Raw genomic sequence first — 13,893 nt, 5'->3', positions numbered from 1 at the left:
TTGTTCAACACCGTCTGCTCACCAGTGGACACTGAACACTGATAGACTCCAGAATACAAAGCACTCACTTCGCTAATGAACAGTGATGAGTCTTTATTCACATGAAAAGCCTTTATTTGGCCCTTCTCAGGTGAGGTATCAGCTGTCAACGGCCTCTCACCCACAGCCCACTCCACTCTGCCATCCACTCCTAGAGAGGAAGTGTTGGTACAAGTGAATGACACTGACTCACCCACTGCAGCAAAGACTTCCTCTATACCATCTGGGGGAAAGGGAGCACTCAGTTAGAATTTGCACATATTAACCCAAATGTACACTTGATTTACAGCTTAGTACCTTTTACTGTTGTTTTGTAACTGATAGTGGCTTTAACTTCGTCATTCTGAGTTACTTGGCATTTCCATTTTCGATGATGATCTGTCGTTTTTTTACTGATGATCAATTTAGAGAAGGAATTAGACGGATTTTCAATGTGAAATCTATTTCCACTTATCGGTGTATTATCCTCAGCACTCCATTTGATGTGTATGTCTTTGTCATTTAAAGGGATATGTCCTTTATACGTGTCGAGGAAACAGTGAAGTTCTATTTTATCCTCCTCAGGAGTTGGATTCTCTATAACTGGTGGATGAGGAAAAAAAATCATGTGACCTCTGTGAAGTTGTTATTAACTGTTATTAAAGAATGTTTTGAGGTACTTACGTTTGAGAATCTTAAGTGAAACGCTTGAATTGAATGATCCACTCTCACAAGTGTAAAGTCGTGCGTCATTGTTAACCAGGTGATTTATCTGTAGAGAGCAGTCCCTCAGCAGGATTAGCCTGTGGGCGTTTGGACGTGTCACCTTTCCCTCCTTCACCACCTCAGTAACTGATCTAAACTCTCCAATCATGTTCCAGTTAGTAGAACTGCAGGATTTAATGGAGGGTATACCACATGGCAAAATAACATTATCTGCTAGTAAGGCAAACATGACCAACTGACCATCTGTTGGGGAGGATGAAAAAGAAACATTAAACTTTCAAACACATTTAAGGAAGTGAGCTTGATCAGATAGAACTGAAAAGTGAGTCAATAAAGTTACTGAAATATACTGAAATATACTGATATACTGAAATATATATATAGTTTTTACAGTTTAGTTCAATGCGTTGTTCTATTTAGTAGTTTAATATTGTAAGTAAACATTTGGATAAATTAATACTGGAGTATAAAACTGATTTTCAACAGTACCTCACCAGTTAGAAAAAGTCAGACAGAGCAGAGTTAAGCCATATCCAAACATAAATATTCAACAGGTAATAGTATATGTAATATATTTTCATAATTACCAGATGACTGAAGTCCAGCTGCTGTCAGTGTAAAAGAAAGGACATAGAGTCCTAACAATGAAAAGGAACTCATCCTCTCATAGACGATTTTCTTGCTTATTGCTAAATCCTTTCAGTTGCAGAAGTCTTTTTACATACATTTCACCGGAAATGGCATTGAGGCAACTCACATTTAGTTTAAGACCAGCCCATATGAGTTGCCCATGTTCTTCCCCTCAAACACAGAGCTCTACCCTGACCCTTTTATTCACAACTGTGACCACTATGTATATAAGATAATACCTCATGTGTACTGTACATTGTGTGTGTTTTCATGCAACATTTTTCTTTCCGTTTCCTATTTCAGATGTGCAAAATGATCATGAACATCCAAAACATATGTCCAACGCAGTGATGAGGAATGTTCATCCAAGTTGTTCCAAGTTGTTCCATTTTCAGCAACCCCTCAATACAGTCAGCATTTGCCCACTGGGTGGTGCTGCCAGACTGAATGACAGATATCCCTCTATTTTAGTACTTGACCAGTTTCAGTTTCCAGTAAATTGTGCAAGCCCCAGGTGATTGATTTGATTTACATTTGAACAACATTCATTTTTTTTAAGTTCCTTCTGAGTGCTCCTCATTTTTCATTATGAGAGAAGTATGTGTACATTCTTGTAATTTCCCATCTCCCATGTCATGTCTCCATGACATTGAGGCCAAAATGTAATTATTACTATATGTTTTATTTTCATGTATAAAAGTTTATAATTAACACAAGCTCTAACAATGCTTTTCCTTACTATAGGAGAACCAAATATTATATATAATATTTATAGCTTTAGTTTAGTAAAGAAATGTAATAATTTAATAAGCAAATAAATAATTGCAATGAATTCAGTTATTATTATTAACCATCAATGCATCATTTTAATCATGATATTCAATATTTACAGTATGTGCAAATAGGAAGAAGTATTGATGAGAATTATACATGTGAGTGTTCAGTAACTGTTTTTACATGTAAAAACTTAAAGATTATTCATTTACACACAAAAGCACAATGTTTGAGCAACAATTAAGCATTACACCCTCTTTAGTTTAGGAATCAGGCCACTGGTCTTGGACGTGCTATAACTTTGAAGGAGTTGATCTTGAGCACAACACTAGCAACTCCTCTCAGGTTGGGCAGAGAGGCCTCATCCTCAGGAGGGATGAACTGGAAATCTCTCAGCAAGTACGCAGTGAACAGAAAGAGCTCCATTTTGGCAATAGACTCCCCCAGGCAGAGCCGAGCCCCCCCTCCGAAAGGCATCAGGGCACGGGTGCAGCCTCCCCCTCCTTCCAGAAAGCGCTCTGAAAGAGAGAGAGAGAGAGAGAGAGAGAGAGAGAGAGAGAGAGAGAGAGAGAGAGTTGCTACTTTATTTGAGATCTGCTGAGCCAAGTGAAAGGAATGCACTTTACCCAACAGTTGGAGCAGTACCTGGTTTGAAGCTGTATGGGTCAGTCCAAACTCCAGGGTCATGGTGTGCGCCAAAAAGATTTGGAATGATGACTGTGTTTTTAGGGATGAAATAACCTGCAATACTGAACACAGTAAAATGTGCCAAGTTAAAGCAGTGTCATTAGGTAATATGTTGTGATTTTTTTAGGCACAAACACTCCATTGGTAGATCCAAACAGCGACAAACAACAAAAAATCAGTATTTTTCATTTCATGCTACTTTATATTTTATGCAACTCCCCTACATTTAGGCCAATATTGCACTTTTTACTTCTTTACATTCATTTTACAGCTACAGTATGGTTACTGGTTACTACGCAGATTAAGATTTTTTCCATACAATTTTGAATGTAGAACTTTTACTTGAAATTGAGTGTAAATTACATTGCGGTATTTCTACTCTTACTTAAGTAAAGCATCTGAGTACTTCTTCCACCACTGAACAGCACCCAGGATATATTTAATATAGCAATATATCTGTATATACTGTATAATTGTTGTGTAGTATTTAGTTTCAGTTCCAGATCCATTTTTTTTTTTTAAATTCAAAAGATTTTCTTACATAAAAATGAAAGATTTTTAGCAATTTTGCCACTTTTATCTATACATTTATTTATTTTCTATTTTTTTTCTAAATTTAATTTTTTTCAGTTGTTGATTTGCAATAATCCAGTATTATAAAGAGGTATTATAAAGAGGGATAATTCTGGATAGTTCACAGTTCAGCCTGGATCCTATGCTAACTGTTTACTTTTTGTTACCTTTTTTTTCTATTTATTTATATTTTAAATAATTGTTATATCCATGTTCAAATCCCCTGCCAGGTTTTTACATTAATGTAGAGTGAAATATGTGTCTTCTGAGATGGTCTGTGTCAGATCTGTCAGGTGGTCTGTATTATATTAACATGCAACAAAGCCCAAGTGATGTCTGAACTCCTGTCATTTAAATGCTGTCAATCATAACCAGTCACTGACCTGCTGTCTCTGATGGCTCTGTGTGGCACCGCCAGTGGGGCAACTGGCCTGAGTCTGAGCACCTCACTGATCAGAGCACACAAGACAGGAAGTTTATGTCTGTCACTGTACTTGGGGTCTTGTCCCTCTAATACTGTACACAACTCCTCATACACCCTTGTCTGCACCTGAAGATTGAAGTAAGAGAGGAGAGAGACACTGAGATAAACATCAAGGAAGGTAAATGTAATGTTTTATGGTATTTTTATGATGATGTGTCATGCCTCTGGTCTGTGCAAGAGGAAAGCTACAGTCCAGTTCAGCCAGGCCGCAGTGGTCTCTGTTCCCCCAATGAGAAGGTCCACAGTGGCCATGTGAACGTGAGTATCTGTCAGGAGCTGAGGACAAATGCATGAAGACATGTCCTTCAGTACACCAGTACTAATTATTATAAATTTCCAGTTGTAGTTTCAGGACGATTCATATTTCTCAAAATTTCAGCTCCATTAGAGAAAAAAATATTATCTGTTAAAATAAAGAAGATAAAACATACACATCCAAATCCAATTCATATGCTGCTCCACATAAGTTTAACAAACTGATCTCCTCTGGTAATCAGTATTATATTACTTACCGCTCCATGTTCTGTGTTGTGATGTTTGTCAAGGCCCTGGAGGAGTGAGCCTGTGATGGCGTCTTCAGTTTTCGTGTCTTGTGACTGTATAGGTAACAAAGCAAACTTGAATATGAAAGGTGGCTATCGTATTACTTTATTTGATATGATTTCTCATTCTTCCTCTCTCTTTGACACTATAGTAAAAAAAATCAGGTACATTCAGTCATGTATAATTTTTTGGATTGTGATTACTTGATTTAACCGACCTTGTAGTTGTTGAGGTGTTTTCCTATAATTTCATCTCTCCTGGCCACCTCTTTAAGGAGACGGGCAAACACAGGATTGGGTAATTTCTTTCAAAAGAACAGATGACATAATGTGTGAATTTCCATTCTAAAGATGCTTGTTAGTCTATACACCCTATGATCTACAGTCAGGATGGTATATATTATATATTTACTGACTCGGAGCAGTGGGAAGGAGTCCAGAGCAGAAATCCAAGAAGAGCCCCACAGACCAACGATCTCATTCAGACAGTTGTGCAACTGCTGCAGTTCTGAAGAACTCTTGTCATACTAAAAATCACACAGGTTTATGGTTTAAGGCATCTTACCAATGAAATACACTCTCCAGTAATAGATTAGTACATTATGAATGCACTTATCTCATGCATGCTGCTAAAAAGGGCAACATAAACAGTGACCTTGCTCAGTGTCCAACATAAACAGGCAACCAAGCACTGCCATGATCACGCAAGGAGAGCTGCTGTGGAAAGTAGTTTTTTTTCTCTCCAATACTCTTTTCATGTCCTCAGAGGATACAAACTAAGCAGAGGGAGAAAAGACACTCACTTCTTTTCCAAAAGCCAAAGTGGTGATCACATTACTGGCTGCCACTGTGAAATCCTCTGAGAGATCTACAGCACTGCCTTGATAGTCCATCAAAACCTAAAGAGTAAATAGATCTTTTTAAATGCTTCATCTGTTTATGAGACCATTTTGGTAATACCCTAACATTTGGTTTGCTGCGTGGATCTCTGCTATCTCATTACAGACCATTATTTTTTTTTTGTGAGGCACAATTGGTCCACAATCTGATCTTCTTGTGTTCTGTACCTTTCGCAGGTGCACTGCTTGTCTTTCAATCACAGCATGTAAAGACTGCTGGCAGCAACGCTGCAAGGCACTGTGGACAAGACGGCGATGTGCCCTCCATTCCTCGCTATAGTCTCCCAGAGAAATGGAGCGCCCTCCCCCAGACACAATATCTCCTGTCAGAAAGAGACTTAAGTGTCACACAATAATTACTATCATTGCAAAACAAGTTTGAGATATTCACCTGTGTATGAAATTGGTCTCCCAGCAAAGTCAGACCATTTCTTCACCAGTGCTTCCCTTATGACTTCACTACTATTAAGTACCACCATGGCTGAAAAAAACACAACATATATTTGTATGTTCACTGGGTTTTGGTATGGTGGCAATCTGAACCCTACTGTCTACAATAAAGTGTTCATTAGCTTGATTTGTGACATAACAAAATTGCGTAAAATCCATAAATTTAAAACATGATGATTACTAGTGTTTCCACATTTAAGCCGGTAAATGTTTCCATAGCGTTGTGCCAGATTCGTCAGGTGAATTGGTAGATGATCATGTGTCAGCTCCATCATATTGCCAATGAGGAAGAGGCTTGGAGGACCTGGGAGGGAGGGAGACGAGGAGTAGGGAAGAAACTGATAGAGATACTGCGGAAGTCTAGATTCAACTACTGGATAAATAGAGTTAGAAAAGACAAAGGCAAGACAAAGTGAGAGTTATTACAAATTATAGAAATCCATTAGATCCATAATAAAGTAAAAGTGTTGTAGTAGTTTCCAATGTGTTTGATAACTGTCCTATTTATGAACATTTGTATTTTCATGAAATTAAAATAATTGATTGTACAACTTACATGGTCAAATATAAATCTACAAACAACAAGTAGATAGTTACCTGTAGACCTACTTCCCTTGTGATGTCCTTGTGTGGATTTGTCTCTTTGATCATATATGCAAATCAGCAGAAACAGCAGTACAACTAAAAGTACAGCTCCCACACTGATCACTGATATTTCCATTGCCATTTTGTGTCTTGTTGCTGTCCCACTTCAGAAAGCTGGTTATCACACTACTCATCCCATTTATAGCTGTCTCATCAGCCTCTTAGCACGTAAGCTTGATATGCTGTTGGTGTTTCACTAAACTCAAGGATGTCTAAATATTTCTTTTGGTCAAGATCTCTGATGATGAGATGAAAGCAACACACACTTGCTGAAGGGCATGATAACACATCCACCCCTGCGTTTCTTTATCTTGCAGAGAAAGAGAAAGAGGATTTGGATGTTTAATTTCACTTTTACAAAAGGAAAACAGCCACACTTCAGACCCACGTTAGCCACATTTATTCCAATGGAGTGAGACAGTGCATATTTAATTACAGTAGTAGTGAGGTGGCATACCATGGTGGTGCACAAAAGCGTATTAGAGTCAAAACAAAATTGCGTTGAAATGGACGGGTCAGACAGAACAGTAGAACAGTACACAAAAAGTTGCAATAAAAACATTTCTCAGCTCTGATGGTACTTTTCCTAAAGAAACAGCACAACAACAAAACTGGAACAAATCCTGGTGAATTGAAACACACTCATTATTACAGCTCTCAAAACAACTGCACATGCATTTTTAGTTGGAACGTGACATGCAGCAACAATGGGATCCACTCTCTTCTGGATTTCTGGAGCTCCAAATCTCAGATGTAAGATTTTCATGGTGGACGGCACATGGAGGCTGATGTATCCTTAGCCATGAGTTGCAGGAGAGAACCTGGATGGTCTGAACTTCATCTCAGTGAATGGAATGGAGGAGTCTTTACCTTTCCAGTCTATCCAGACTATTCCCTGTATCAGAACAAACAGAAAAGTTTCTGTCAGTGTGTCGTATCACAGAGGATAAAACTGTTCAGTTCAGTAGAGATTAATCATACCTGATTATTACTGTTTGAGCCATAAAGACCATTGAGGTTGGTCTTGTAGCAGTTCTTGTACCACCAGCCTCCCATGTAGGCCTTGGCGCAGTGGATCCCCAAAGAATGAGGGTCCTTGTCCCGAGCTGAGAACGGGCGACCATTATGGTACCTCATAGAGTCACCTGACAGAGAAATACAATGACATTGAGGTCTGAATTGTTACGCTTTCGCTGCATGTTCAAGTCAGCTTTTATTCAGTTTTCAAAATTTGCACCTGCTGTTCCTGTGTAGCCGGACACTGTGAGGGTATAATACTTCTCCTCTGAATCAATGGAGAAGTTGGCATAGTGAGCATAAGCAGTGTCATTTCCAGATCGCATATCCACTCTCAGACTCACAGGGCCGATACTGGTCAGGTTGTGCAGCAGCTCATTTCCTGATGGTGAGAGGGAAGAAGAGTGCACAGTTTAGATTTACTGATTGACTTATTGAATAATATTTGGTGCGGATGTGATGACAACGTACCAAGCCAGAACTCCTCGCTGAGGTTCCCAAAACCAGCATTGTATTCACTCCAGGTTCTGTAGAAATCAGTCTTACCATTAATCCTCCTTTGGAACACCTAGAAAACACACAACAGGTTACTGGCTACTGTCTAAATGCATTCAGGCATTACTTCAGTGCAAAGTTTCTTTCAAGTGACATCAGTGTTTCTCACCGTCCAGCCGCCTCCATCAGTCTCCATGTCACAGTAGACTCTGACTGCTTGTCCCTCTCTCCCTTGGGGGTAGATATCCACCTCTCCTGACTGCAGAGCTCCATTCAGCAGCTCCTGAGAGCACTCAGTGGGGAAAGGGAAACGCACTTTCCCTAAGTGATGAGAAAAAGCATTGGAGTAATGATAAACTAATATTTATAGCATAATGACAGAGCGGATATAAGAGGGGGTTCATATAGGGGTTCATCTTAAGGTTTGCATTACTTAAAGTACATTACCTGTGATGAATTCTGAGGTGACAAGAGGTGTGTAGTGTCCGTCTCTCTCGCCTTGTACCAGAACAATATAGCGTGACATGGGCAACAGCCCTGTCAGCTTATACTCTGTGATGGTGGGTTCCAGGGTCAACTCCTAATGTATACGTATAAACACACACAGAGTTATTCTCGGCAATTTTGTAAATGTTGGGGCTCTCTTTGTAAGTGCTGATGATGAAGAAATGTTGCTCACTTTTGTCTCTTCTCCTACCACCTGGTAGATCACTCTGTAACTGTGATAAACAACAGTGGAGGTTTTCCACACTATCAGTGCAGAGCGAGCACCCACCTCACTGGCTTTAACCACTAAGGGACACAAAAATGCAAAAACATTTAGTTTTACACACTTTAAAGGGGACATGTCATGCTTTTTGTAATGCTCTGTTATTTTTCAAGTTCCAAAACTTGACGTGAATATATGTAAAAATGCTCTCTGCAAGTCAAAAGCTAGGGTTTTAGCCTGTTCTGAACACTTTGTTTGCAATATTACCTCTATTTCCTTTTCGTGACGATGTCAGATTGTTTGCACATGCCCACAAATGGCCATCCGATTCATAGCCTTTTTGCTAAGATTATAGCTAATGTTGTTCAATGGGCTGATTGCGTTGTCCACTTGTATATTTCTGATCGGATTTTGGCTCAAACGTGTACAGATGTATTTGAGAAGTTCCCATTTCGAGTAAAGAACGAAAAAAAGAAGTGAAATCCTACCACTACTGTTTGTTTACATAGCCTCTGCAATCGCTGGAAGTCTGCCGAGGGGCAGCTTCTTGAAGCTACCCAATCAGAACAGAGTGGGCTCATCGGGAGGGGGCCTTAAAGAGACGGGAGCTAAAACAGCCTGTTTCAGACAGAGGCTGAACTGAGGGGCTGCATAAAGGGCCAGTATAAGATAAATAGGGAGTAAATCAATGTAAATCATGCAGAGATATTCCAATAGAGCTCCAGAATAAAAATATAGACCTGGAAATGTGAATGATACATCCCCTTTAAACTCTGTAGACTCTGAGGGCTGCTCATCACAAACAGGTAATTCAATTCTTAGAGCAGGAACCAAGTAAACAAGCACAATCTTACTTTACTGGTTCCCCCTCTACTCACCATTTGCAGTAGTAAATGTAGTTGAGATGGCTGTACTCTGGAGACTGTCTTTCTGGCTCAGGACTTTGACTGTGTACAGGGTGCCTCTCTGCAGGCCTCTCAGCTGGTGCTCCACTGAGTTTCCAGACAGCATCACTGTCACTGTCACATTAGGAGCTGTGGCAAGAAGGAGAATTAAAAACACTTAGCACAGTCATTAGCACTTTGTCATTAGTCATAACAGTAGCATAATGTATCTAGTACTCACTCTTGGAGGACTCATAGCTGATGATGAAGCGGTCTACTTTCCCTAGACTGGGTGTCCATTGCAGCACAGCTCTGGTATCTGTCACATTGATGGCTTGAAGATGTGTTGGAGGTGCAGGTACTGCAGTCAAGAGACAATTTATAGTGTGTTTATTCTTTTTTTCACATGCCAAGGCAGCAAAAGTGTAGCTGTACCCAACACTAAACTTAACTAACTGTGTACCTGTGGTGATGGTGGAGGAGAGGGCGTCACTCTGTGCTCTACCATGTGTAGAGGTTACAGTGATCATGTAGGAGATTCCAGCAGACAAGTTGGACAGAACCACATGCAACTGCTTTGAGTCAATGCTCATGGACCGGCTCTCCCCTGGAAGGATGACACATGACGAATACAACATTTAAATTCTTCAGTTAATTAAATATCCACACTGACTGACACTGTGATTACTGGGAAACATAATATTTGTGATTTAAGCAAAATCATTTTGAGCTGTGAAGCAATATGTAGGCAGTTTTTGACAGACCTGTGATAACGTGGGTGCATGTGACCCTGAAGCCAGTGAATGTGGTCTTTGGTTTGGACCAGGACACAGTGATAGATGACTCTGTTACATTGCTGAAAACCATCTCTGTGGCTGGCTCAGGACCTGAGAAAAAAGGAAGTTTTTATTTGCTTCTGTTATTCACAAATCCACAAATTCATCCTGCAGGTGTTGCTCATAAATGATAAATGTGGTACTGCTTTAAATACCTGTTGCTGCAATAACTCTGTGAATCTTTGATCTCCTCTCAGCAGCTGTACCATATATGTGTAGGACGTAACGTGTGTTTGCCCGAAGGTTACTGAACTCAATGGAACGTACGCTGCCAGGGACCACCATAGAGATCCTCTTGGTCTCAGCTCTACCTCTTGATCCAACAGCTTTACCAGAGAAGGCAGTTATGTTCGTGCTCTCGCTGTGTACCTGGAACTCTGTTGTGTTTTTAGCTGTGGAGACCTTTTCTTCTTCAAGAGCTTCCTCTTCAAACTCCTCATGTTCGTCATCATCGCCCTCTGCTCGAGGCTCTCTCCTGATCACAGTGAAGTTCTTGAACATCCCTGGTGGTGCTGACCACGTGACAGTGAAGCTGTAGGAGGAAATGTTCACAACCTTCACAGAACCTAATCCAGATCCTCCTAGCCTTCTGGTGGTCACCCCAGAGACATGGGTAGTCGTTTTGTTCTGCAGAGCTCGAGCCTCATCTGAAGTTGCTGTAACGGTTGAATTCACTACGTACTGACTTTTCTGTGTAACTTTTCCTTTTCCAATTTTGCCGGCTTCTGTGTTTTTGTTATCAACAGACTGTACATTTACAGCATCTACTTTGACCTTCTTGATGTGTTTTTGTCCAGAGGATTGAGTAACATTCTTTTCAGCCAGTGTGGACTGCTCAATGCTTTCCTTCCCTGCTCTGGTTTTGTTTGTTGCCAAAACCTTGGAGAGAACGGTCACAATTCTAGCCGTGCCATTAGATTTCTTTACATTACTCTGGGTTATATTAGTTTGAGGTTCGTCTTTCAGTTGGTCAGATTTAGGAAATGATTTGGTCTCAGTTCCCTCCTTAACAAGCTTGAGTTCAGTTTTTTGGAGAACCTTTTTAGAGGCCAGGACCGTAGTTTTGCCTTTGCGGGCCTCCTCTTGCTTTCTTCCTTCATGTTTCAACAGAACTTGACCGATGGTGGGGCGAATGGTCTTCGTGGCACTTGGAGAAACTTTTAGAGTTATTTTCTTAACAGAAGTATCTAGTTTTGCTTGTGTTTTAACAAGACCTGCTTTAGCAATAGTGGCTACTTTGGGTTTGCCTTCAGTCTCTTTGGCTTGAATCCCCTTCTTCTGGTCCTTCTTCTCAAAGAGTGTGAGCTCTACTTTGGTGCTTTTTTCCTGCATGTTTTCCTTGATGACATTGCTGTCTTTGTTCACCTTCCCTTTGGCAGCTTCTGAAATTGAGTAGTAGGATCAAGGTATGAATGACATATTTATCAAAGGGAAAATAAACAACATTTTCTCTCACTTAAAAAAATTGTTTCCCTGCCACCATGTCTACCAGTGCAGACTCTCACTTACTTTTATTACACTCTGCTCCTTGGGCGCACTTACTGCAGTCTGGACCCAGAAATCCCTTTCGGCAGACACATTTCCCCTTCTCACATTCCCCATTGCCACTACAATCATTTGGACAACTTGCAGAACATGGACCTGGGCAGCAACAAAAAAGAATCACAATCTTTAAAACCACATCTCTAATGAGTTGTGTCAAGTATAATGAAAAAAGCAGAAGACTCCCAAATATGTAGAATGAAACTACAGAATTGACATAAGAAAATCATACATTTCTCTTTCAGAGATGACATCTCTCTCTCCAGTCGGGCCACGCGTCCTTTCAGTGCAGCCATCTCAGCCTCACAGCTCCCGGTGCAACCACCAGGCAACAAACTGATCTTGTGCGTCATCACCAGAGGAGCGCCAGGCTTCAGCTTCAGTTCCTGCTCCTTGGTTTTGCTGGACTCGCAGTCTTCAGTAATGACCACCTTGATTGGTTGTGCGGGGGCAGGTTTTTCCTTGGTGCTGGTGGGAGCCTTGATTTCAGCGGTCTGATTGGCAGAGGCTGTGACCTTATCTTTGTCAACTGCAGAACCACTAGCTGTAGCAGCCTTCACTGGTGTTGATAGGGCAGTTTGAACTACTGCGGGGGCAGGCTTGTCTTTGGTGTTCTTCACATCACTGATGGAGGGAGATTTAACTGCAACAGTCTGATTGATGGAGGCTGTGAGCTTGTTTTTGATGGTTTTAGCTCCACTGGCAGGAACAGACTTCGTGGCTGTTGACTGAATATTTTGAACGATGGTGGGGGTAGACTTGTCTTTGGCAGTCTTCCCATCACTCGTTGAAGGAGATTTCATTGAAACAGTTTGATTGACCAAGGATTGGATTTTGTCTTTGGTAGTTTTAGCACTGCTGGCTGAAGCGGACTTTGTGGATGCTGACTGAACATTTAGAGCTCCAGTGGGGGCAGGCTTGTCTTTTGTAGTCTTCACAGCGCTTACTGAAGGAGATTTAGCTACAACAGTCTGATTAACTGAGGCTGTGTGCTTGTCTTTGTTGGTCACAGTGCCACTGACTGCAGTAATCTTTATGGGTGCCGATGGAGTGGTTTGAATTACTGCTGGGCTTGGCTTGCTTTTGGTGGTTGCTGCAGGGTTGGCTGGAGGTTTTTGGTTGGCAGCTGGAGTGGGTAAAACTGTCTGATTGACTGTGTTTGGCTTTAGGGAGGGGCGAATGGTTTGTTTGGCTAGAGCGACGCTGGTTTTTGGTTTTGAAGGGATGAAAACGGCATTTGGTTTGGTCATGTCGCTTCCTGTAGAGTTTCTCCTCTCATTGGTCGTGGTTTGAAAGGAGGGAAAAGGGGCAAGAAGGAGGATAAGTCCTAGAGTAAACAACATTTTGAGCCAGCAGCAGTAGCCAGAGATGGTAATGCCTTTGGAGGATCTGTATGTATGTTACTGTAAGATGATGAACTCCTTCCTTTATATTACAGCAACCAGTTGTAAAGAGGATTTTGCCAGGGCTTACCTAGAAATAAAAAAAAATGAAAGAACTGAATTATGAATAAGTCTAATGCATGAGACTTTATGCCAAGTCATTTTATAACTTTTAATCCCAAGAAGGGCTTTGCTGAGCATACATGCTCTTCTTTAGCACTGGCCAGCTTCTCATTCACAAAGTTTCCATTCACACTTTTATGCTCTGTTGTACAACTTTATACAGTTTACTAAGAAGCGATACTGGAACAATTTCATTTTTAGTGCCATCCTCAAAATTGACATGACAGCAGTGACGAAGGCATTACTTACTTTTCCATTCATTTTGCAAACTCAGCCGGATGACCTTTCAGTCATAAGACCTTGTGAAACCTTTAGGTTCTCTTAAAGTTATGTGCTGTGATCTGATATTTAGAAAGGTTCACTGAGCACAATAATTGATAAGAGCACATCAAAACAATTCTAAGATGCTCTTTGGGATTTGGATCTTACAACACATTCTTCATTCTTCACCTTGTTCATTTTATATGTCACTGTTTA

At 40.7% G+C, this 13,893-nt stretch overlaps 2 protein-coding genes across 2 annotated transcripts; both read right to left on the bottom strand.

Moving 5' to 3' along the window:
• Positions 1-2,418: 2,418 nt before the first annotated feature.
• On the bottom strand, positions 2,419-6,510 carry LOC121905446 (steroid 21-hydroxylase). Its single transcript, XM_042423671.1, has 12 exons — positions 6,393-6,510; positions 5,965-6,156; positions 5,725-5,814; positions 5,502-5,656; positions 5,238-5,333; positions 4,851-4,961; positions 4,653-4,739; positions 4,405-4,488; positions 4,055-4,168; positions 3,792-3,958; positions 2,794-2,897; positions 2,419-2,666 (listed from the first exon to the last, which is right to left on the bottom strand). The coding sequence occupies exons 1-12, from the start codon at positions 6,508-6,510 to the stop codon at positions 2,419-2,421; spliced, it is 1,566 nt and encodes a 521-aa protein (XP_042279605.1).
• A 350-nt stretch (positions 6,511-6,860) lies between these two features.
• Positions 6,861-12,264, bottom strand: tnxba (tenascin XBa). Its single transcript, XM_042424734.1, has 14 exons — positions 12,144-12,264; positions 11,879-12,010; positions 10,525-11,751; positions 10,298-10,420; positions 9,997-10,140; positions 9,775-9,894; positions 9,528-9,683; positions 8,620-8,732; positions 8,388-8,520; positions 8,110-8,261; positions 7,917-8,013; positions 7,666-7,827; positions 7,410-7,573; positions 6,861-7,323 (listed from the first exon to the last, which is right to left on the bottom strand). The coding sequence occupies exons 1-14, from the start codon at positions 12,262-12,264 to the stop codon at positions 7,225-7,227; spliced, it is 2,943 nt and encodes a 980-aa protein (XP_042280668.1). The 3' UTR covers positions 6,861-7,224.
• Between the last annotated feature and the right edge of the window lie 1,629 nt (positions 12,265-13,893).

The sequence above is a fragment of the Thunnus maccoyii genome, chromosome 10 (genome assembly GCF_910596095.1).
Source record: "Thunnus maccoyii chromosome 10, fThuMac1.1, whole genome shotgun sequence".
Taxonomy (NCBI): Eukaryota; Metazoa; Chordata; class Actinopteri; order Scombriformes; family Scombridae; genus Thunnus; species Thunnus maccoyii.
Note: the sequence above shows the minus strand (reverse complement) of the source record. Positions and strands in the feature narration are given on the sequence as shown.

What these genes read in the sequence shown, in the direction of transcription:
- LOC121905446 (XM_042423671.1), bottom strand. Translation starts at nt 6,510, where the DNA reads ATGGCAATGGAAATATCAGTGATCAGTGTGGGAGCTGTACTTTTAGTT. An exon ending in AAGCAGTGCACCTGCGAAAG is followed by an intron (nt 5,334 to 5,501) that starts GTACAGAACACA and finishes TTTACTCTTTAG; the next exon opens with GTTTTGATGGACTATCAAGG. An exon ending in ACAACACAGAACATGGAGCG is followed by an intron (nt 4,169 to 4,404) that starts GTAAGTAATATA and finishes ATTTGTCCTCAG; the next exon opens with CTCCTGACAGATACTCACGT.
- tnxba (XM_042424734.1), bottom strand. Translation starts at nt 12,264, where the DNA reads ATGACGCACAAGATCAGTTTGTTGCCTGGTGGTTGCACCGGGAGCTGT. An exon ending in TACATTTACTACTGCAAATG is followed by an intron (nt 8,733 to 9,527) that starts GTGAGTAGAGGG and finishes TGTGTCCCTTAG; the next exon opens with TGGTTAAAGCCAGTGAGGTG. An exon ending in CACCTCAGAATTCATCACAG is followed by an intron (nt 8,262 to 8,387) that starts GTAATGTACTTT and finishes CTCATCACTTAG; the next exon opens with GGAAAGTGCGTTTCCCTTTC.